Raw genomic sequence first — 25,925 nt, 5'->3', positions numbered from 1 at the left:
TTTTCTTAAAATGAAGATGATGTTCTTCACTAAGTTATAATTGTTTTCTGTATTCAGTTCCACCAGTTATCCGAGTCTATCCAGAGAGCCAGGCAAGGGAGCCAGGTGTGACAGCTAGCCTTCGGTGCCACGCTGAAGGTATTCCCAACCCACAGCTTGGTTGGCTGAAGAATGGAATTGATATCACTCCAAAGTTGTCCAAACAGCTAACTCTTCAAGGTAAAGGGGTGTATTTATTGTTTTCTACACATTGCTAGTGTTTTATCCATGCATTGTTTCCATACTAGCTGCCCTTTTTCCACAGTTTTGACTAAGGCTTGAAATCGAAGCTAAAACATTTCAAAAGATGTGATATCTTTCAGTTACTCCCCAAGACACATATCTTCTCTGCCTTCTCTTTGTTAGAATAATGATTGTATTTACTGGCAGGATTACCAGAAAATTCCAATGTGCTCTTCTCTGTTTGAAAATGTGCAGTATCTCAGTGGAGCAGACAGTCCTAGACCTGATCCCAGTCAGAACTGATAAGAATCTTAATGAGATTTGGGGACCTGATGGTAGAAAGGACTGGAGAAGAAATACCTGAAATGGATGTGCTGTTTTCTGAAGGGTATCAGCAGACCTCCATGGGAGTGCAAAGACTTTGCATACACACACACAAACCCTATCTCCCTCCCCAAAAAACCCCAAACCCCTCAAACCCCAAAAACCTGCAAAAACCCCGAAAACCCCAAAAAGCCCTATCAAAAACTAAAGGAAACTCTTACCTTTAATCAACAGTTCATTTGTATGAATCTTCAGGGCTCAGCAAAATCAGTGGACCTGTCCAGCATAAAATCTTCATGCTTCTTCAGTCTTTCTGGTGATTTTTGATCAGCCATAGGAAAACAAAATCTCCTGCTACTAGTGTTCCCTTCAAAACTTTCACTCATCAACAAAACCAGGATGTTAATTAGGATAGTACAGCACTCCCACTGTAAGAAGCAGTGGGACAGACATGGCAAGTGCTTCTCTGAAGAGTCACTTTACCTGCAGATGTCATAGTCCTCTGTTCTTTCATGGACAGCTCCCCTGGATATTTGTGAACAATTGCCTTGCAGAAACACTTTCCACTATGAGTAGAAAGGGATAAACTCCTCTTCCATAGCAGCATTCTCTTAATTTTACCTTTAGGGATTTGAGGGAATTTTTTTCCCTTTCTCTCTGTTCCATATATTTATGATAAATAAATTAAAAGGGTTCTTCCCTAAGCAGAATATGTTTAATTCAATTTTCTAGCATTTAATTATTTGAAATACAATTTTGAAGATCTCATTACATTTTCCCTGAGATTTTTCTGAGTTAAACTATCTGTGCACTAGCTTCAAGCTAAAAGGGTACTACACCGTAAGACAGTGCCCCTTCTAGTCTGTACTTTAGAATACCTACAAAGCTGGTTTTTGTATAGTTCCTACAGCTGAACAGGTTTACTTTACTTAAAATTCAATGAATCATTGTTCACACCATTACTGACATCACAATATTTAAAAGATCTTTGCCCGTGAAACCTGGACTGTTTGTCGTCATTCCTGCACAAGCTGATACAATTCCTGAGGTTTCCATAAGCTTCTACATTGATGTAGGTGAAAAATTTCAATGCACCTTTTTTTTCCTGTTGTTACACTACAGTCACACAAACCCAAAAGTAACTAGGTGACTCTGGTTAGGAATAACAAATAATTTTATTAAAATTTTTATTTACATTGAAAGTTTGGCCTGTTATTTTCCATGGATTATTTTGTGTAAAGGAAATTATGGTGTTAAGTGACCAAATACAACATAATAAAAACCCTATATTTACCTGATTAAAAAAAACTATAGTCATTTAAATATATATAAAACCTTAGATTGGTATTTGGCTCTGAAGTGCAAAATCAGCTGAGGCACTCTGGGTATCTGTGAGACGAAATAGTGCATGTAATTCACTAGCCAGTTGAATACCTTTGGACTAATTTGGCATGCCTCCAAGTTACGAAGTCAAGAATGAAAATGGTTTAATTAGTATAAGCAGAGAAACCCTTCTGCATTTATAATCTGAAAGCCCTAGCATTGTCTGCACGTTGATTTTTTTTTTTCCCTCTCCTTTCAGCAAATGGTAGTGAGGTTCACATTAGCAATGTGCGCTATGAAGATACAGGAGCTTACACTTGCATTGCAAGGAATGAAGCAGGGGTGGATGAAGATATTTCTTCTCTCTTTGTGGAAGATTCTGCTCGAAAGACTCGTAAGTATTGTGAGAGTTACAAAAATGCATGCCGACCACACTCAAACATTTAATCAGTATTAAAACTATGAAACATTAAATAAATTGGGTTTGTGCAGATAGGTGATTTAAAAAAATAAAGTTCAATTAATGGTATCCAAGAGTCACTGAAGGCAGAGTACACGATCTGCACTATATTAAGAAGTAAAATGAAATCCCTGATTCATTCTGTGAATCAACGTATTTTTTACATTGCTGGTAAATTTTTGATAGTTTCCTCATCATAGATGTGTTGCATATGAAGGGAATGTGAAGGGAAAAGGGAACTGGATATCTATATATGGTGACTATTAGTGTGTTTTCCAGTGGTTTATGGGGGTGTGAGAAAAAGACCTTTTTTTCCTGTGTGTTATTGAGATATACCAAGAGTCAAAATTGGCCCTCATGACATGAAAGTGATCATAAGACTTGATCGGACCTACTGAAGTGCCCAGCAGGTCCGGATCAGTTCCAGCCTGCCCATGCTGTCTTGTGCCTGGATGACTGTGGTTCTTCAGGATTGCAGAGCAACAATGAACACATTCACTTGCTATGCTGGGAGTTGAATGTGCCAAAGAAATCACTATCGCTTCTAACAAGTAGCTTGCTTTATCCTCTGTTAAATGGTAGTGGGCTTTATTAACCCTGTTTACCTATTATTTGTCTAACTTGGTATTTCTTTCTTCTTGCCTCACTTTGCTTAGAAAAATCCATTCCTGAGTTTATACTTCACCCATTTTTTGTTTGATTGGTTTGTTTGGTTGGTTTTTTTGTTTGTGGGTTTGTTTTTTTTTAATCTGTTACTGTAATGAATACTATATATTTATTAGAAATACATCTAGTAAAATGATGGTTGTCTTACTAGTGAGTGTGATTGCATTAACTTAAGGCATTCCTGTTTATTTAGAAGCTTATTCAACAGTGCCAAGTACTCGGCAGGATACCAGAGACAGAATTAGTAGCGCTGCAAGTCTGCCTGACACTTCCAAGCTGCAGGACATTGAGTTCTGTTACATATAGGTTTACTATGCTTTAAATGTTTCAGAGGAAATCTTCCATGCAGGAAAGTTTTATAACCTAAATGTTGATATCTTTGCTTAGCTGATTTTAGTAACACTAATTAATTGTCTTTTAAAAAGACTTAACATGGGGGTTTTTTAAGTGTCATGAAAATTATTGTTCGGACGTTTCTGGGAGGGCATCTAAGGATAAGTAAGTTGTTTGATCATGCAGCATTTCTGGTAATCTGGTAATGTGAAGTAGCTTTACCACTTCCATTTGCCTTTTGCATTGTACAAAAAATGTTGTGAATTTTGCCAAATTTCAAGAGCCTGGTGAACTCTAGTTTGTGTATGTTTGGTTAAAACTTTGGCCTTAACAACAAAATATTTGTAGCCAACCATACAGTTTCAAAGTGTTTTAGTTAAGTAATTTTATCTTCTGAAGACCTGATCTGCTGTGAATATGATAGGGATATCCACAACAATGCAAAACACTTTTTTCAGGACTTGTAATGTGGTGTAATAATTTTAAGTCTGCTACCTTAGCAGGATTTGTAAAATCCCATGCCATGCAATGAACACAGCTTGTTACAAATGCCTTAGTATCTACTAGCAATAAGTTTTTAGAATGACCATTGGTGTCATGAAAGATGTAAATGAAGGAAGACAGAATATAAACCAAATTATTTCTAATACAATTCATCCAAAAGATATAGTCATCTTCCTTCCTATAAAAGTAATTTACTATGCAAGTTCAATGTTGTATGTTGAAGGCAAGCATTTTACCATTATGTTCCTTGGTGTTTGAACATGGTTTCCTAAGCATTGGTCCATGTGTAAATACTCGTATAACCCACAGATGCATAGTTGTAACATTCAAATTTAGGTGTAGCAGATATTTACATTTTCAAGTCCAATTTGCTCAGCCACCCATTTCGGTACATGAGAGAAGACTACAGTACCTACCAATAAAAATAGCACTGTTGACATGAACAAATTATCTTAACAGGTGCAAATTTTTATAGATGCAGTTTAAAAAACTGCTGCTGTTTTTAAAAAAATTCTATTGCAGTGAGGAGTTGCTAGCATCAGAGATCTGATACTTGAAGTAGAAGGGCCTCATTATTAACTCTTCTCCACTTGTTTTTATATTTTTCCCAAAATTCTTGTTCATGCATGAAATTAGGGATTATTAGGGAATAAAATTACATAGGTAAAACCACTTGGATAGGATTTGGGTCTTTTTTTTTTACCCCACCCACACATATTAAGCACAGCTACTTTAATTTCAGGTCTGCTGATTAGGTAACAAGTTACATCCTAAAGATAGTCTCTGGTGAATGTAAATGTGTTTCCGTATGATCTGATATAAACTATTTCTGTCACTGATGACATTTTTATAAATTATTTTCCTTTTATCCTCCTTTAGGAGAATAAAGCAGACATATTTACTTTTTTTTTTTTTGGTTCCTTACTAGAGAGCTCCCTTTTGGAAATCATAGGTTAGTGTTGTGAATAAAAGAAGGTCAAATTCTCACTAGCTTGTCAGTTAATCTGGGCTTTTCTCCTTTGTGATGTCACATAAGATAAAAATCAAAGCAAAATAAAAGCATTTCTGAACATTGAGCTGATTTGCTATTGAGAGTTTAGTGAGAACTTTACAGTTGAGTTCTAAAATATAAAGTACAATTGTAGTGCCTTGAGCATGACAGTAATTTCAAAAGCCACATAAAAAATACAGAACATGATTCCGTTACCAGTGCATGCATTTTATTTCCTAGAAAGTTTAATAGTCAAATTAAGTGTTCACTTTTGTACTTATCTGACCCATTGTTTATGTGCATGTGTAAACTTTTGTGATTTAATGTTACTTTGCTCAATAAACTAAATTTTTATTATTTTTCTGTGGAATCTCACTTTCAATACATCCCAAATTTATGGAAAAACCCCTTTCAGTGCTTTGAGAAAAAAATAATATCTGTGGCAGAAAGGGAAAGGCTAGTTCATTTCTTTGCAAATGGGTAATTTAAACAGCTCCTAAGAGAAAATATTATATTTTCTGGTACCTCTGACTAAATTAAAATCAGTGTCATTATGGACAAGTAGATGGTTAAATAATAAGCAAACCTTTCCATCACCTGTCTTAAAATGCTATCAGACTGCTAGGTTTTTATAATTCACAGGATTTTTGCAGATTCATGTAATACACCTGTCTGTATTATAAAGAGAAAAGAAGTGAATGGCAAAGCTATACTGAATTGTGGGAAATGTGGTGCTAGTAGGAAAAATAAAGTTATACAATGCAAAGTATGAATTGAGGATGCTAGGGTCTTGTTTATTTTAAAGTTTCCAGTTTCAGGTATTTGAAATCCAGTTCTCAAGAAAAGTCAATATAATTTTGATGATAATGGTTCATCATCAGGATGGTAATCTAGATGGAATTGAATGAAGAATACTCTGAAAATGCCTTGTCATCCAGATCTGTTCAGTAAATGCCAGCACTGAACACAAAACCATTGTTCTGTCTCACATAGGTAAAATTTTGAATAGTGGATGACAGTCTCAAGAATAGTTTGGCCTCTTCTTAGCACATCAGCCTTTTTCAATGTACACTAAAAGTAAGACTTCTGAAAATATGTTTTCATTTTAACATTGTCTTAGGTGAGAGAAATGAAATTATTTTCTTTAAAATACTTTAGTGTTAGACATGGCTTTTACCGATTAACTCATTCTGTAGCTGAAATTTTATTTATTTATTTATTTAACAACTATATACCAGCACATGGATCCTTTTTGGTAGATTTGTGAAGTTATAATGGAAAATTTTAGTTGGTATTACCTATATAAATATCTCTTATAAGTACTGGTGATAAATGTCTACTGTTCTCTTTTATCAGATCCTGTTTAATTCCTCTGATGTTGACAACAGCAGTAGTATCTAAAACACTTTTGAATGTGAGAACTGTGCTGTTTTTATTCTCTAGAGACTGCAAAATTCCTTTTTTTGCTGTGAATTCCATTTTCGCTCAAGCTTGCAGTTAAAGCCATTGAGAATGAGATAGCTGGTCTGGGTGATAGCTGAATAACCCCTGTGGTGACTGGTAAAAACATTCTGGGGATTAATGACCTGGTCTAAATCTCATTGAAGACTCAAGAGTCTCCCCTACTGACATGATCCTCTAATAATACCTGAGAGAGCTCAGCTGTGTTGGAAGGAGTCTTTGGTGTAATCACATTTGTAAATACAAATAGCAGTTTAAAGTCTGGTTTTAGTTTCCTTCCAACATATTTTCATTTTTCAGAACAGGTATTGCATGGATTCATAGACTCAAGCGTGATGGAACTGTTTTATCTAACTCTATCTTCTACATTTCACAAGACATTAAATTGCAGTCTGTTCTGCCTGAATACAGATCTAATGCTTTGTTTGCCTGAAGTGTATCCTTACAGACATGCATATACCTGAGTCAGACATGCAGAGTCAAAAAATCCCTCTTTTCTCTTGATATATTTTGCTTTACTTATTAATCAATTTTGCTAAGACAGAATAATGCTTAGTTTCCATTTTGAAGTCAGTTTTTCCTTCAGTTGCCTCCTTTGAGTCTCTCTCTTTTTTTTCCCCCCAATAAATTGACCTCTTAAGAATTGTTGTTCTATGAATATTGATTGCAAATTCTCACACACATAATATGTAGGTCCCTCATAATAAGACAATTACCACAGTACTCAGTCTTTTTGTTTTGAGAATTCTAATTGGTTTGGTACAGTTTGGGGTTTTTTTAAAATGGGAACTGCTCTTTGCAGAAGCAGATGTATTATTTGTTTCTTTAATGTTCTGGAAAGAGAAATACGTATTTGGTAATTTTTTCTTCCATATCTATGGATCCTTTGTCACTATTTTCTACTAATATCAGCAGTGGAAGCTTGTTTATCTGTTTATCTCCCATATGCTATCAGACCTCACTTTCCAAGTCCTGTTCCGTCTCACATGTCTCAGGTAGTCATAGTCTGTTCTTTGTTTTCCAATACATCTACATTTCCATTTGGATATAACAAAATTTAATTCTTTTAGAGATGAGCTTGACAAAGTCTTTCAAACATTTTCTTAGAACTGTTATTTATCATTACAAGTAATTCACAGACTTCTTAGGAAATGATTTTGTATTTGCTTACAGATCACTGATGAAAGTTGCTATGACACAATTCTCAACCTGTTGCTCTGGACATGCTCCAGAACGTTCTTCTTCACATTTTACTAATGATTTAACTACCTTCTCAGATTAATTATTTTGGCAGTTTTTAATTCAATTAACATATACTTTACCATTATTAAATAACTCTAATATTTAATCAGAATATTCTGTGTTAACAAATTGGATGTTTAGAAAAATTATGGGTTACAACTATACAAATTTTTACATGACTAAACTTCTATTTACATCAAAAAATATAACCAAGTTTGTCGGTTAAGACGTGGTCTCTGTTAGAACATATTAGCTGACTTATAATTGTCTTCTTGTTTTTTTGATCTCTTACTGAATTTAATTCTATGCAAGTGTTGTCTGTTCTTTTATATGCCCCAGTTTAACTAGCCCAGAGCTGCTTGAGTTATTAAGTTTCAGGAAGTGGGCAACTACTAGGAGCAAATAATAGTGGTACTTTATGGCACTCCTAAACTTTATGATGTATTCTGATTTTTTTTCAAAACCAGTAGCACCAGACTAAACATCTGAAACAACTTTTAGCAAGTATTTCTATGCACTGTGTTTGTACCTGGATATTTTAAATATTTGTCTTGATTACACATAATTTACCCTCCTTTTTTTTCCTTTGTAAGGTAGAAGACATTCAATCAGGCTCTGTTTTCAATTATTATCCTGCCCCTGTAAAAATACAGGGCAAAAATATTTATAGCTATATATTGTCAACAGAACATTAAAAAACCAAACTAGTTCATAGCAGTACAATTTAAAACTTGAATAGCTCTGATATGGCAAGGCTTTTCTTCTACCTTTAGTAGCAATCTGTGATGATTTCCAGGGTTTCTGCTGCTTCAATGGTATAAAGGAATGTCAGACTGCTGGAACTTCTTCTGTTAGCTGAAAAATGGGATTTCATCATAACTAAGACTACTTCTTTTCTTAAGGATTCCAATTTCTCTCTTTTTGTAAACAGGTTCTATATTCTACTGCCCAGCATCCCTGCAGCAACTGATAAAAGATGGCTTTCATTTTCTACCTTGTAGTACGTGCAGATACATTTTAAGGGACTCTCAAACCCTTTATTAATGGATAGCTTTCTCCCCCATACTACTGGATTTACCATCATTTAAAGCATGTACACACAAGCGTACAACTCCACTGTGGATTTCTGCTGATGACTACATTTGATAATCACAAACAGATTGGATCAGCCCAACTCCTAGAAGCCATAGGGCAAACCAAAGTCATCATCTTGCTGTTGTTGAAACACTGTTTGGAAGCTGAAGAATTTAAATGTAGAACAAAGATATTTTGGCAGTGTATTTTGACAATAAATTTATGAGAAGGTGGAGTGGGCAACATGTTACTGCCGTTTTTTTATTGATACACAGTACAGTAATAATCACAAATAGAGGAGGAAGAAATTACAACTTCCATTTGTGGGATTTATTTATTTAATGAGGTTCCATTGCGGTAGTAGTAAAACCAATGGATTTGGTCCAATTTCAGTTTTTAGTCAAAGTAACATTAATTGAATATGGAATATAATACATAGCTAAATATACCAAATAAACCATTTTGTTAACTTAGGAAAAAGATAACAAGGAAGACTTACATTAATAGTGGAATATTTAAGAGAAATAATGGAGTGGAATATATTGATGTAATCTGATACACATATGGAACATCAGATTACACTGCATACAGATATTTTTTTTTTCTAAAGAAAATCAGGCAGTGTAAAAAGCAGGAAAATAAAAAATATTCATCATCAAAGACAAGTGAGTATTTTCAAGGGTAATTTTCAAATAAAATTTTTATCTTAGCTACTAGTGAAATAATTTGGAAGTAAAGTAACTCTAAAAATCTGTATTTTTTTTGTTTTGTTTCTTGATGGCTTTGACAGGTCCATCAGTTGTGCTTTAGTTTCTTTTCTGATTCTACCGTACTAGCACCATTGATCATAAAAGCTCATGCTGTTTCCTTTAAAATGAAATTGGTCTGTGGGTTTGTTACTTTTTATTTTTTAAAATATTATTATTTCTCTTAATTATTTCCAAAAAATTGTGTTAAAAAGCACAGTTCAGTTTGCCCTTGATTAATATGACTTCTTTGGTGTTTCTCTTAAATTTTATTGAGACATATCTATGTACCTTGGGGAGACAACTGGCATGATAGATAGTTATCAAGTAAAGCTATTAAGACATTTTCAAGACCAATTTGAGAGTACTTGATTGTCTTTTAATATTTAGTAGGTTTCATTTTGGTTATCAACCATACGCTTTTGTGTTACTGAATTCGCCCACTATGACATCAGCATAGGCAAGATAATTTATCCTTTAGATTCTTTCCCCTAGTCACAAAAAGCAGAACAAATGTTCTCTGCCTCATGCACTGTATCTTAGGAATACATTTTAAAAAAATCATATAACTGTTCCATGCCATTAAGTAGCTCTGTTTCTAACTGGGCCTTTTTTAGGTAATGTCATAGTCCTATCACCTAACAAGATTATGTGATCTGAATGCTACTGACTTGACAGGTTTATGGCCATCATAGGCAACAAGACATCTCCACTGTCTGGAACTAGGAATAAGACTAAAAGCCTTTTGACGGTGATTTATGGCCTAAATTCTCTCTGAAAGGCTTTATGCAATTTTAATAGAATCTTCCTGTCACATCTGATACTGAATGGTATCTATTTACCTAATTTCCTGAGATAATTTATGCTGGCATTTTATTTTATGGCAGAGCTAAACAAGTTTATACTTGTTGACAGCATCGTAGGCAAAGACTTTATTTCAAACTACCAAGTAATTCAGCTCATGAACCATTTTTTCTTCCTGCTAGTGTAGACTGGATTGAGTTAATGTGCTATGGGAAAGAACTTATACATGATTAATTATAAAGAATTATACAAAATGTAGAAAAATAAGCTAACATGTTCATATTTGAACAAAATTAAAATGTCAACTGTTGACTTTTAACTGATAAATAATAGTCTAATATACATAAACCAGATCTTTGGTTATTGTATTAGCTAACCTGAAATGAAGTTAAAGTGCATGTCACATAAGAACAGATTGGAATTTTGAAAGAAATTTTAATGGCAATTATTTTTAAAATACTTGAAGCAAGCAATAGAAACTTTAAAAAACGTGTTGGCTTCACAAATAAATTAGTTTTTATATATTTGCATTTGTATATAAATCAAACAAATCTGAATTTCTTATAGAAAGAATGAAATTAAAAGCAGTTATGTGCATAACTTTTTTCATTCGGCTGGATTGTGGAAGCTGAGCAAAAAGTAATTCATGTCAACCTCATCTTCACTTTTAACACAATTATTTTTAATATACAAATAATAATTAAAAACTTATGTGGTTCAGCAAAAAAATAGTAATTATGGTATGGATTTACCCTGTAACATAAGGGTGTGTATGCATTAGAGATGTGAGAAAAGAGAGTGAGTAAGACTCTATCATCCGTATAGGATTAATCTAAACAGTTGACAGGTGGTGGCTGTCAGTGAAGTAAGGAGACAGCATCCCTTTAAACATCTTGAAATTACTTTTTTTATGCAATTGAAGGTGCAGTAGGTTATAATAGGACAATTCTGAAAAATAATATTGAACTACACATTTTTGTCATATGCCTTACTGCATTTTCTATTACATCTACTTGTGACCTCCTGCCATCATGGAATTGAAGGCACTGAAAGGGACAGTGGTTTCCTATCTGACAGTGCAAAGCTTAGAGCAATCAGCTGACATGAAACCATTGATTTTTTTTATCAGCTGTTAAGTTCTGATAGAAATTCAGATAAAATATTTACAAAATATTGAGTACAAAGCTTGTGTTTTGATGAGATGAAACTTGGAATTAACAACAGTGGTTCTATATTCATGAACAATCATTATTCACGTTTTCCCCTGCAATTTTTAAATTTGGAATATTATATAATGCAGATGTCTTTTTTCTGGTTTCCCCTATTTTTAAAGCCGTCTTAAACGGCATTGTTCTCTTAGTGCAGCAAACAAAGAAATTTTTCAGATATTAAGGTTTTAATTGATATCCATTTTATTTGAGTAGGTCTGGATATATAGTATTGTATGCTGACTACTGAAAATTTGAACAGCTAATTATAATGCCGAAAGGAAGTAGAAGAGCTAAATTTAGTCTTCAGACTCACTCAATGTCAATTTTACACACACACACACACACACACACACTTTATTTCCAAAATGCATTGAATGTTTTAAGAAAAGAAAAGTAGGGAGGAAGAACACTAGTTGACATAGTTGAAATCTTTGAAATTGTCTTTTGAGTCAGAAAAGTGAATGTAATGACATTTATTACCAATGCAATAAGAAAGAGAAGGATACAGAATTTATTTGGAAAGTGATATTGTAGTACCCTTATTCATTTAGTGCTAGAAATACCGTGGCTCTTTGCAGTTGCTGTTTCCATCCAAAGTGGGTAAGAAATTACCCTGCTATTAGTCTGTTGCAGAATTTCATTAATTACTAAGGACAAAGTTTAGTGAAATATGTGCAACCTATTAACGTTCAACCAACACAGACAATATATAACAAAGATGAAGAGCAGGCATTCAGAGGTAATGTTAGCTGCTCCTAATCAAAGGCTGGGGCTGTACACAAAACCATAGAATAGCTATGTAAGGACCATGAAGAGTGATTTTTATGGAGCTGTAAGTATTCTTAAAAAAAAAGAAAAGAAAAGAAAGAAAGAAAACCACTTTCAAGAAAACTTGGATTCTCCCTTGTTTTGTGCTGCTGGGGGAGGAGGGAGAGAGACAAACAATGCAGACTTCTTTTTGATGACAATATAAAAGGCCCAGCAACAAATGGTGTAATAAAATAGCTGCTTTAATAAGATCTAATAAAAAGAGGAGTATAGATACTGAGTAAATCTTGCAACCCTTCACATGCTGGGCATTGAGGATTTATGCAGCATGGGATTAATTGTGGATGGATTTTCCCATAGCAAGCTGTGCAGATCCTGTCCATGGAGAGGTTCCCCCTCCCTCCCATGCTGCGGTGGTTTCATCTGGTGTAACAAAGAAACCCATATATCTTATGGCTGGTTGCAATGTTACATTTGTCATAAGACCCGTGAGTGTGCAGCACAGGCTTTTATGGGCATTCCAGCACATATCCTTGCAGCAGGTACTCATGTGACATGCAGGCTTCCCAAGCCTTAAGTACAAGGCCCCGTGTCGCAGACATAGCCTACTCAAGGTCACAAACTTCCGGAATATGATGTCTTCTGTAAGGCTCACAGTACTTTTCCTGATACTATTTAGTAGCTATATGGAATCAGGGCAAGAGAGATGATGATATTCCATCTTGAAACCAGAAAATTTTGCTGAGATCTATCAATAATTATGTATTCTTACATCATGAAGTTTGCAAATGTTTGAGAATTTAGTATAAAGTGTGGCTGAAAATGTTAATTTTTGCTTAACCAAAAAGGAAGGTAAACAATGTTCCTTAGCGTACTTCATACTTGTAGTTGTTCCATCATTGAACTCTTTGTCTCAAGAGTTGACATCTTTCCTGAACATAAGTTATAGGTCTGATTAAAAAACTAAGTGAGGTTTCTTGATCAGTTAGGAGAGATGGTGGCTGTTGTTTATGATTTTATATTGCATTCTTAAATTATGTCTCAATTTTCTTCCAGCTGATATGCTAATTTTAAAATTAATATGTGAGGCTTTTAAAACACTTATTATCCTGCCCATTTTGTTGAGCAAAGCTCAGAATCATACATATCATTTTACATTAACACAAATTAATGTGTTCTGTACTAAACGTCTTAAATCATTTTGTTTGATCCTGTGCAATTCCATGCAGCTGCATAATTGTAATTACTTTTTATTTTCTTTTCTATGTCATCCCTAGAAAAACAATGATAAACTTTAGAACATTATGGCTGAATTTATGGGACCTCAAGTGCCATGTATTACATGGTTATTTCCTCACAATGTGAAGAGAAAACTAATTTTAAAGGAGATCCTCCAGGTTGCCCTGGGGAAATCAATTTTCTTTATTTCATAAGAAAGGCTGTGTGAGATAACATAGCAAACATACAGAATTGTGATCTTCATCTGGAGCCACTGTTTGGGCATGTAGGGATAAACTTAGAAGTTCCAGAACCCAACTGGAGCTGAGTCTGGTGAATGGCATAAAGGGCAAAAGATGGGCTTGTACAGAAACATCAGCCGGAAAGAGAAGGCTAAGGGCAAATGTGGGCCTACTGAATGGGTGAGGACCTTGTGGCAAAGGATATGGAAGGGGACAAGTTGTACTTAAGGTTTCTTCACGTTGGTCTTTCCTGGCAAAACTGTTCCTAGGAGTGTGACACCGCTGGGAAAGTTTGGGAAGGAAATCATCCTCTGGCAAGGAAGCCATATCCATGGTGTATAGGATCTGATTGAGACCATTTACACGAAGTGGACTTTCACAGATGGAAGGGCCTGGATAGCATGCACCCATAAGCACTGGGCAAACTAGCCCATGGCATTGGGAGGCCACTCTGGATGATCTATGAAGGATCATGGTGATCGAGGAGGTTCCTGCAGACTGTAAGAAAGCCAGCACTGCTCTTCAGGGGCAAGAGGGAGAATCCAAGACACAATAGGTGCATCGGCCTCACCTTGATTTCTGGAATGGAGATGGAGCATTTCATCCTGGAAACCATTCCCAGAACTAGAAGGTGTTTAGGAGCAGTCAGCATGGATTTACGGAGGAAAAAATTCCTGGTGGGCCTGACAGCCCTCTGCAGTGAGGTGACTGGCAGGGTGGATGTAGGAGATATTGTTTAGGATGTCCTTAGAAATCTTTTGGATGCCCTCAAAGACAACCATGTCATGATGAAGTCCAGGTTAGATACCTAGACAGGGGGCTGAATCCAAAACTGACTGAAGTACCAGACCCAAAGGCCTGCATCATGTCCCAGGGCTGTTTTGTCCATCTCCTATCTGTTGAAGTAGAAATGATATTTGGGAAAATCATAGTATCCAGGCCTTTTCTGGAGTGATAGTTCCTTTTTCACTCCCAACTTTCAGCTGTCAGCAACTGAGGAACTTCTGTGTACCAAAATAATTTTTAATAATATGTGTTTCATTGCTTTTTCTAAACTTTTTTTTTTTTTAAAGCATACTAATGTTTTTATCTTTTGCAACACTGTGTTTCAATGAATGTCCCAATTTCATTACGTGTGTGTGTGTGACATATGTGCTTTCTGTGTTGTATTCCTTTCCTTTAAGCTGTTTTGGTTTTTTTTTAATTCTTAAGATCATTACTTTGCAATATGCTTTGGTTTTCAGTGATGGTGTTTTAAAAATTTTATTCTGTTGCATGCTGAGTTCTAAATATTTACAATTTGCAAAATTGTATTTTCTTTATTTGTTTTTTTCCCTCTGCAGACAGAAAGAGCAATATTAGGCTAATATAATTTTCATTGTTCTCAAAGGTCTAAAATCCAATTGTAAACAAGATGGCCAAATAAAATCTATGTTTTCACAGAAAAAACAATGTAAACATTTAGTTGGTTACCATGCCAACCTCTACTTGCAGTCTTGGTCTTCCAAAGATAATGGCAAACATTATGCAACATGACAATTTTGGTAGCATGGTTGCTCTACAGCCATACAGAACAATATCTTGTTTTGATTTTGCATATCTCTCTCATAAGTGTCCTGAACTCAATCTCTTCAAAGTCCAGGGTTTAAAGGAAATTATGAAAATTGCATCACCTGTCATTAATATGCATCATTTATATGCATGAAAACTGCACATGCTTTTTGTAATAGATTATGAAACACAGTATTGATACTGGTTAATGGAGTTAGCTTGGGGGAATTTAGTGGGAGTGATGGGGTTTACCCTATCCCGAATAACTGCTCTGGCTAAACACAATTTTGTCATGCGACGTAGAGAACTATCGTTAGTTCACAGTTTCCATTGATTTACCTGTAGGAGTATTTTAGTGGATCAGATGTTAAAGCAGCATAATTATTTCAGAATTAATGTATCATTTCTTGTTTTATCTTGTTCATTTGTATTTTCTGTTCTTTCTTTCTCTTACATGCTGCAGTTGCAAACATATTGTGGCGAGAGCAAGGTACTAATGGCGATTACTTTTGTTCATGTTTTCTGTATTCTGATGAAATGCTCATCTGTTGTTTCTTTTGTGTGTGTGTCTATGTTTGATCATACTCTACAGTTACAGTAATTACCTACTCCCTTGCAACACTGAGGAATTTCATTTAAAGAAAAATTACAGGGGTAATGAATGCCTTAAAGGCTCATACTTTCGCAAACTCCTTTTCTTTTTTGGGAGAGAGAAGGAAATAAGCTGTTCACAATTTTCAGACAATTGCTCAAAGATATACAAGAAGCTCAGATTTAAAATGTAGACATTTAACTTTTGTTGCCATGATAAAACTTCCAGCCAGTCAGCCTGTATGCTGTTGAGACTGATTTTCTTGTATGAATCTCTCTTATTTGACAACATTATAGTGTTAAGCAGTTTAAAATTGAGATACCTGTTGTTGCTTAATGAAACCAAGCATCTTATACTGAGGAAAGGTTTGTAAATAAATGTTGGGACAGGGAATGGATGTTTGTAATGAACTGAAGGATAAATATAAATAAAGACAAAATCAGGTGTTATAAAAATCACAGAAATTTTATTTTACAAGCAAAAGATAGGTATTAGTTTTCAAATATATACAACATAATCTCAAAATTATCTCATATTCCAGAAAAATACCATAATCTAAATGTTGTCATGCATTCCCATTTTGTTGTTCTAACTCATGTATTCTTCATCTAAAGTTGCAATTTAGGAATTAATATATTTCAGGAGTAAGAAATTGTTTCAATTATTTCCATTGGAAGATTGATAATACAAGAGAATAATATAATAAGTGGATCAGGCTTTGCTGTGAATTCATGTTAGAAATGGTATTTCCGTAGACTTTTTAAAAATTGGTTTTAGATTAATTTAAAAATTCAGAAATCTGATATTTCATTTGCCTGTACATAGTAACCCTTGGCTTTCCCAGTGTATTTATAAATATGAACTAGTTTTATTTTTTTATTCATTTTGCCAGTTGCTCAGCTGGTACAAAAAATCATCTCCCTAATTGTGGTGGAGCTCAGCTGTGAGCCTCCTGCTCTATTGGCCTTGCAGAGTGCAAATGATGTGTTTAGGGCTTCATACCATTCCACTGTAAATTATTAAACTGATATGCAACATGATTGCAGCAAATTCTCAAAAATATGGTGTTCTCACCTCTTGTTGAGAAAGTATCAATTATATTTTATCTCAAATAAAACTGAAAACATGATTAGTATCACCTTGATTTTTTTAGATGATTGTCTTTTCAAGACAGTTTGTTGCCTTCAGTGGTTAGAATGCACCTAGGAAAACTTAAATTCTATGACGAAAAAGACCAATTAAAAATAAGAGCGTACCAGAGGGCTTATGGTAAAGACATTCAAGTTTCTCTGTGACTAATGTGAAGCTAAACAGAAAGCAATTTATAGTAGCAGATTTTGTGTCTCCTAGAGCAGATTTTCTCAATCTCTCCTGCATTTCTCATTGGCCAATCCTTGTGTTTCCAAGAAATGCTGTTACTAATTACAACACTGGAAATATTTTACAGGAGAACAATACCCTGAAGATGCCAATAAACATCACTGCTGACTTCTCTGGGCCATGCATACTCTGCCATTTTCTGTTATCAAAGTATTAACAGATAGGAGCGGAGGCATGGGTGATTAGTAGGACAATCAAGATCATGAAACCATACATAGGCCTTAGTGCCTACAGATATTTCTGTATCAAGTGCACAAATATTTTATCACAACCACTTGCATGAGAAAATCTGAAAGGATTTTGAAGGTACATGTGTATTACAGTAATAATACAGTAGATAAATAAATGTAAATATATTCATATGTTTGCAAAAGAACCCCAACCACCACCATTTTAAAAAAAAAATCAGTGTTAGCCAGTTTTAAGTATCAATTTAGTCTAAATAAAGCAAATCTATTTGTCTGTTGCTTCTGACACTGCTTTAAAAATGTGCAGGATTGTATTTAGTGGGGGGAGGATTGCAAAATTAAGTCTTTAAAGGAATAGCTCCTGTAGTTCTGAGAAAGTGGCTTGCCTAGGTGATTAGATATTTATGCAGATTAGATACTTGGATAGGAATCTGTAGCCACTGACTCAAGAGTATTGGGTCATAATAAGTTGGAAACAGGACTTAACTAATTGGATCCACAGGTAAAGTTTTGTTATATGAACTGGCTTCCTTAACTTGGTATTGAAATGGAAGAAGGACATTTCATACGGTGTGTCTGTCACTGATTTTGTAGAACAGTTTTGTAGAACATTATTATCCAGACTTTGGAAATAAAGCTTTAAAACTTTGGGCTGTTTGTTAGGCATAAATATTATCTGTACATTGGAAATCTTGCTTTGGAGTATTGACACCTGAGGTGGAAGTTTAGGAACCTGTTTATCAAATGTCTGGGTCACCTGGGGCTATCAGCTACTTCCTCACGTTCTGGTATTGCTTATCCTGCTAATAACTCTAATATACTTCAGCCAATGAGAGGAGGGAGAAGGGAAAACCCTGTTTTGTCCCCAGCCAGGTTCACATATTCATCCCCAAGACACAATATGCCACTTGCTCAGCTAGAGTTCTCTATACTGTGTTCACTGGTACAGGCAGCCTAACATCAGTCAGGCTTATCTGCAAATTCCAGCTGTTCTTACACGATACAATATCAGGCATTTTCTAAAGAGAGGCCTTAACTTACTGTCTTATACAGCCTGTGTGGTTTATCTGCCAAGGCATACCGAAGTGCCAATGCCCAGAGTGGGCATTTTGCCCTGAGTATGCCCTGTGCTCTGAATAGACATGACTGGGGAGTTTTCCATGAACCTAAGCCTGCTTCTATGTTACACCAAATGCAGCATAGACAAATTTCTCTCCCACTTTTTGGTAACCTATTAATAGTTAAATTTGGTATAAAGTGAGGAAAACCCTGCTTGGAGACTGCCCCTCCTTTCTTTCTGGGAAAATTTGGCCAGAAATGGGAAATGATTCCGCAAGATTTCTCAAAGATAATTTACCTTGTGTGTTTGGGTGTAGGCTGAACATCTTCTGCATATTACTACGTTTTGAGCAACTGTATTGGCTATGTGAATCCTAACAGGGACTGGAAACTTTTATTCTTGTGTGTACATAAATACATACATACATAAACATGCATTTTCCCTACCCCCTCTTGATTTTCTCATTATTCTGTTTTCTATTAAGACCTGTTCTCTCTCTATTAAACTTTGTTTTCCTTCAGAAGTTAACATAAGCAGAATTTCAGATTCAAATTTCTTTTTCCTGGGTTTCACTCCTCTGAGTTCCTATACCACACATTGTTATGTCAAGTGGAAGCTTAGGTCCTGTGCCCAGGATAAATTGTAGCCAACAGTTTAGTTGTCTGAATGGTTATAGTTATAATTTCATGAGTACTATGATTTTCTTCAAAGAATTTTATGAATATAAACTGATCACCCGTTACAGCATCCACATAGCAAATCAACAACTGTTGTCTTAGTTGGCACATGCAAAACTAACGAGACTGTCCATTTCTGTGGTCATAACCTTGATCACAGATATTGTGAGGCTTCATGCTACACATCTGGTTCCCACCTTCTCCACAAAACTTAGCATCATGCCTTTCATTCAGCAACGTTGTGGAAGAAGGATTGAATAGTTCTGTAAACACCTGTGGCCCTTCAACATTAGAATGAAGATCTGCCCAACTCTGTCTTTGTAATAAAATAAAATAGAGAAGATTTCCTTTTCTGACTGAAATATCAAGTAAGGGTTTATAACAAAGACTCTGGTCTTCTCTTTCAATGTTATACAGAAATTATGTTAAGTCTTCCAACCCTGAGCAAAAGAAAAAAAAAAAAAAAAGGAATACATAGAGAATTTATATTAATTTGATTTCAGTGTAGATGATGTCACAAGATCACTTTTATTGCTGCAGCTGTCAAACTGTGTATTTCTAGATCTGTATTCATAAAGACTTGCCAATGGAGAAAATTATGTGAAATTCTGAATAATGTAACAATTTTGTTTTAGTTTTACAACAAAAGATCCCATAGGTTTAGCTGTATCACTGCTATACACATTAACAAATTGATCTCATACCGAACTATGATTAGGTTTTTAGTTCAAGACAAGGATTTTCTTTGTCATTATTTAATTTTATACATTTCAATGTGTTTTTGTCCCTAAGGTCTGGGAATTGGGAACATGTTTTATGTTTTTTATGAAGATGGCATCAAAGTAATACAACCAGTGGAATGTGAATTTCAGAGGCATATTAAGCCTAGTGAAAAACTCCTCGGTTTTCAGGCAAGTTGTTTTTAAAAATCTATTTGTAGTGTTTTCTCAATTATAATTTTATTTACATAAGAATTTATTATTACTAGTTTAGTGTTTTCTGCTTCATAAATTCAGCCATGTCTTCTGAATTAATAAAAAGCTTATAATGGTGATCTCAAAATTTCTTGTATTTTCCTCTATTAAATTCATACTTTCAGTCTCTGTTTCAATTGAATATTGCCTGAATACTTTTGCAACCCTTTTCTTTCTTTGGCTGTCTTTCTCCTTTCCCAGTTCTTTAACAGCTCTGTATTTCTGAATTTGTTGTTGGGTTTTTTTGTTTAATCCCCACCAGCTCCCCACCTCAGACCCACAGTTAAGTTCATCTTAGTGAATCAGGGATTGATTCTCTCTATAGTAAATACAGGATTTTTGTTGGGGGGATGGGATGGTTTTAATGGTTTCTTTTTATCCACTGGATGTTTGTCTATATTAAACTCTCAACTATCGTGAGGCAAATCCCTGTGCTGGTAAACACTCTCAAAGCTTCCACTGAAGTTAGTAGAGATGATTGATGCTTTTGTTCCAACTTAAAATTCATATAAGTAGTTTCAGTAACTTTACTGTTAACATATTTATAGCTGATTTCTCCAAATTCTGAGAATTTATGATGTAGTTTCCCTGAGTAGGATGCATAAAAACACTAGTGTATTCTCCACTTCCATTTATTCTTGTGATGTTTTCCCTTTACTGCTAATCAGATTGCTAGCTGACATGATGCATGTTCCCACAGGAACACTTGGTACTAGTCACTGCATTAAGACTTACTCTATATGATCTATCACTTTTCAAAAACAGTAACTTTTTCTCATTTGGATTTGAATGAGTGACCTTGAAATACATGCTAAGCATTGAGCTGTACATTTTGGTTTTTTTTTTTTTCTCTAATGCCTCAATGACAGCAGAGCTAGAGCTGTCTCAATGGAATTTGCCTCTTCAGTTATCATTATTGATGTCAAAGGCTGCTGTACTCAGCAACAAGATTTTAGTGTGAATAATTATGCTTTGAACAGCTAATCATACCTTGATTTGTGCTGCTTAAGTGAAATTAGGTTGACGCAGCCAAAAATAAGCCAAAAAACTTTTTTTTGGCTGTTTAATTAAAAAGCTGATTATTTGAGAAGTCTGTTAAAATTTTATTGGTCTAAAGTGCAGCCTAGATTTTAAGAGTATTTTTATTTAAATGTGGCAATAATCAGGATGAATAAGTCAGATTTGTTTCCTGTTTGAACCTTTCAAACCTGGAGTAGCATAATAACTATATCCTCTTAGGGGGGAAAAAAAAAGAAAAAAAAAAAAAAAAAAAAAGGAAAGACCAGGAAATCAGGCTACTCAATAATTTTAATTTTAAACTGGGGATAGACTTGTCCTTCTTGAGCTATGTAGGTGTGGAGCTATGGAGAGAGGTGTGGTTAATAAAATAGAAACTAAGATTTTTACCTACATTCATGTCGTTTTGCCCATTAAATTCAAGATATTTCTGCTTATTTCTCTGAACAGTGAAAATATCTTACCTCACATAGGGTGGTTAATAAACCTTTATTCTTGCAAGAGAAATTAGAAATATCTGGAAAGTATTTCTAAAATATTAATGTTTTTCTACTCAGAGTGACATTGTTTTTCACTGCATAAAAACAAATAAACTGAGGAATAGTTTTCAGTAAATATTTTGAAAAAACTCCTTTAAAAGTACTTTCCTTCTAGAAGCAGAATGAAAAAAAAACTTAATAAAATTCCCTGCATATACTGTATATTACTATAACAACGGTAGTATATCCTTGAAAAAGTTAATTGACTGTGAAGCTTTAGACAACTGTTTCCTCCTTTGAAGAATATCATATATTCCTCAAGCCTCTTTGGGAAGTCTCTTTCCTCTAAATGAAAATAATAAAATAACCCAGTTCTGTTCCAGGATCAGATTTTTATCAAGTTCAGGATGTGATTGCTTAGTAGTAAGAGTTCATGTCATAAATTGCTGGTTAGTAATTCTCTTTGGCTCTGTCATATACTTTTACTAATCAGAGATGTTGGTAAGTGTACCAAGCATATATTGAGGTAGTGTTACATAGCCTTTCACATTAGAGCATCTCCATGACTTAACTATTAACATATTAACATTAAAGGAAATATAGGCTTGCTTAAACCTCTCCTATTTCTTTACACTTTTCTGAATCAGCTGTTCAAGTAAAACCACAGGAGGGCCGTTTATTGCCAAAGAGTTGCTAAAGCATAGGAACATTTCCAAATTCAGCAGTGCTGTTTAGATTATAGAAAATGTCTGGATATTACCCATGGCGCTCCAGTGTTCCTCCACAGGTTTCCTGTTTGTCCACAAACCTGAACTGAGCTTCTGTAAAAGAATGAGCTCAGGTGTTTCTACATAGCATTGCATCGTATTGCGAACAACGCTGCAGTACTTACACACGTACATAGTTAGGTATGCTCATTTTGCTAAAGGTAAATATATTTTCTCACTAGCTATATACTTGAGAACCCTTATCTAAATATTTAATTACCTCTTATCCCACTGAGTGTAAATACAGCAAAGCACTTTGGTGTGTATCTAACATGGCTCATTGTGTTTGAAGTGCAGCAAAAGATTTAGTGCTTTACTGGATCATCATGGGTGACAGAAATTGTAAAGACCTTCTTCTTCTCCTTCCGAGAATCTCCTAAATCACTTGAATCTTCTTAATTTCAAGTGCAAGTAGAAATTTATATGTCTGATAGTGACAATTCTAGATGCATAGGGACAGAAATAAACTGATTTCTGTTTTCCGATGTAAGTTATTGCTTAGTTAGACCAGCTTTGGCAGCTGTTTGTTTAACCTGTTGTCAAATAGATTCTTAACCATGGTTCAAGTAGAGTCTTTCACCTGTTAAATGTCTCATCATTCTGAAGTGCTTGGGACATTTTCCTCACTGACATTCAACCTCTGTGTATCCTCTGTAAATTAATATTATCCAAAGACTTTGATTCTAATTCTTATGCAAAAGTGTTTTTATTTTCCTTTCACAGTGAATCCCAGTTAGAATAATTATTTCCAGAGACTGGGAAAAAAGCAATTGAAACAGATGCCTTTTTGAGACTAATGAAAAAATCCTTTTGGCTTCAACATAAAACTGATTTTCTGTTTATTACAAGAAGTAGCACATAATGGAAAAATTTCAGTGAAATATGCCATCTCACATTTGAATGTATGCTGGAGGTCTGAGCAAAATACTCAATTTCAAAATAATTAATGTGACTACATGGCAGACCGAAGTCTCCACAGGAAATTACATTGAAACATACTTTGTAGTCTGCAGAAACTGCTTTTGTTTGCACTCTTTCAGCACAGAAAGTGTAGTAATTGCTAACCCTTGTTTGTAAAAAAAAAAAGTATAAAAAAATTCCACGGTCTGATTTTTACTAAAGAATGTCAAGAAAACAATAACTTAATATAGAAGATGTGATACATAAATTCATGTCTTAAAACTTGTACTGTTTTAACCTGTTGGTATCATCTCACTCTTAGGCAGCCATAGCATAGCTAGGCATTTCATTATACTGCCTAAAGACTTTGACTCACATCCTCTTAAAACACTGAGGACACTTGCAGTAAGTGTAAGTTAATAAACCTAGAATTTGCACATATAAATCTGCAAGTACATGTTTCCTCTTGAGATTTTCTTTCCCCAGACTATGTTGAAAAACTTTCTCTAAGGATTTATTTCCCTCCATCTGCTGACTTGTTACAGAGCAAGTCACTTTTTGATTAAAAAGTCTGGGGGGAATACAACAATGAAGTAAATTAATGTTTTATCAGATGTTAGCTTTTTATTTTTTTTTTAAGAATAAATTAGGAAAAAATAAATTGCTCCCATTTTAATTAGAAGAAGAAAATGGTGGGTTTATGCTTGTATTTTAAGGAGAAATTATTTTAACCTATTACTCAACCACTGGGGAAATTAATATGGAGCCTCAGTATAACTGCCTGTAGTGTAAAAGAAGTCCAAACTGTCTAATCAGATAAATGTTAAATTTTCAACAGCAAGATTCCATTTCTGTTGAAACAGCTTCAGATAAATGCAGATTTCAATAACTAGAGAAACAACCACATAAATCAGTTTATACTGGAAAAAAATCAGTTTTGGTCATGAGAATTTTGATGCATAATGTTTACTGTTTCTTTGGAAAAACAGGTTATTGCTTTTATTTTATGTTTTCCTTCTTTTTGGGCAAGGTGAGAATTGGCATTAGATTATATAAATTTAAGACAACATGAAAAATATTTTAGAACCTTTAAAGTACATTTCTATTTGTAGATATGTATATGCGTGGTTGCATATATATGACTATGTATTGGTCTTAAAATGGAAAAAATCTTTAAAAATACACTTCAGTAAGTATTTTAGACTCAGATTCAGGAAAATGTATAAGGAGGTAGCTCATCTCTAGATATAAGTGCTTAAGTTAGAGTACTTTGCTGTTCTGCTATACATCCCACAAGGGGAGGTGGTATCAGAGTAATCATTTACACTAATCTATATGATGCCATGCAAGAGAAACCCAGATTCCTTCAGCAGAAGGCAGCCTTATTTTTGAACAATATATTGAATATGTCCTTGTAGAATTCAGTCCCAGAAACTCATGTAAGTTAATGTGAGTCCCTGAGAGACGACTGAAAAGAATGTCTCTGTATAGATTGGTTACAAACATTTGCAGATTCGTTGTTTGAAGAAGGTGCTCTCTCTGAGGATTAAAGAGGATTGTGTAGAGCAATCTAGATGTAGTTATCTGTTCAGATAAAGTATGGAGCTAAGACAAGGTATATTTAGATTAAATATAAAAAATAATGAGATCAGTGAAAAAAACTTCCAGTTGAAGTGGCAATTATCCAGAAGGCAAATGATATGGTGATTGCTCATCATATTAGAGACATACTTGCATATGTTGACTTTATGCAACAGTAAAAAGCATTTAGCTGCTTTTAAGAATGAAAGTCCCTTTTGTCCCATGCCTGTCATTCCCTAAAAACTAGATTTTTAACTTCTCCCTTTGATCTTCATGGCTTTTTATCAGCACAAATTAAATCTTACTTGTTACTTATTTCTAAGTTCTCCTGAAGTTCCTGATGATGTGCTATCACACGGTACCTGAGTTTCGTAACCTTTCCTTATCAATATGATTCCTGAAATAACTTCCTTTTGTTGAGGTTTAGGAGCCGTGTAAAAGAAAGCAGTGGCTTTCAATCTTCTGCAAAGAAACTCCCTCTTTTAAAGCTGGAAATTGATTTATTTCTTCTTTTGACACATAAAGATTGAGTGTATTTTCGAAAATGTAGAGGCACAGCAGGCAAAGAATGTTGATGATACAGAAAAATAAGTGTTGAAATGCATCATCGTCTTGAAGAGCATTGCTTAGTGCCAGACATGGTGTTCTGTCACATAATGTTTCCTGTGCCTTTTAAAAGGAGCTTGATGCTTAGAAACAGAATTCTTGTTTAAGATCTCATCATCTCTTGCTGCTCATTCTACATTGAGTCATTATCTGCTGACATATCATAATTATTTTCACAGCGACCAGTTATGATGTATCAGGCAGAGCGTTCTAAATTAGGAATAAGCAGCAGATAAGTGGCAAAAAGAAATAATACTTATGATTTGGTGAAACTGTCCCTTGTGATGCAAGGAATATAAAATAAGAGTCAAAAGAAGAAAAGGTCAGGAAAACAAACAAGCTTGATACGTGCTGTACTTCTCCAAGCAGAGTATTTTTCAGGACCCTCTTTTTAAATAATTATAGTATCCATTATAGGAAAGAAATCATGCTATTTCATAAGTGGAATTTCCAAATAGAGTAACATGTTTCACCAAGTAAATTTTATTTTTTATAAAACCAAGCTTTTCTGGGAGAAAATATTCACAAATAGGTAGATAAATACATGATGATTGGCCATATATT

The 25,925-nt window shown here is 34.6% G+C and overlaps 1 protein-coding gene across 2 annotated transcripts in view; it reads left to right on the top strand.

The window, feature by feature from the left end:
• The window catches only part of FSTL5 (follistatin like 5), a 275,687-nt gene that overhangs the window by 212,817 nt on the left and 36,945 nt on the right, over positions 1-25,925 (top strand). The window contains exons 9-12 of one of the 2 annotated variants that reach the window (XM_032109691.1): positions 58-219; positions 2,129-2,263; positions 15,604-15,630; positions 19,830-19,948. In XM_032109691.1, the coding sequence (XP_031965582.1) occupies positions 58-219; positions 2,129-2,263; positions 15,604-15,630; positions 19,830-19,948 (443 nt within the window). The remainder of the gene's footprint in view (positions 1-57; positions 220-2,128; positions 2,264-15,603; positions 15,631-19,829; positions 19,949-25,925) is intronic. The other variant, XM_032109690.1, reaches the window with a different exon arrangement.

Source organism: Corvus moneduloides, chromosome 5 (assembly GCF_009650955.1).
Source record: "Corvus moneduloides isolate bCorMon1 chromosome 5, bCorMon1.pri, whole genome shotgun sequence".
NCBI lineage: Eukaryota > Metazoa > Chordata > Aves > Passeriformes > Corvidae > Corvus > Corvus moneduloides.
This window is presented reverse-complemented; position numbering and strand designations above follow the sequence as displayed.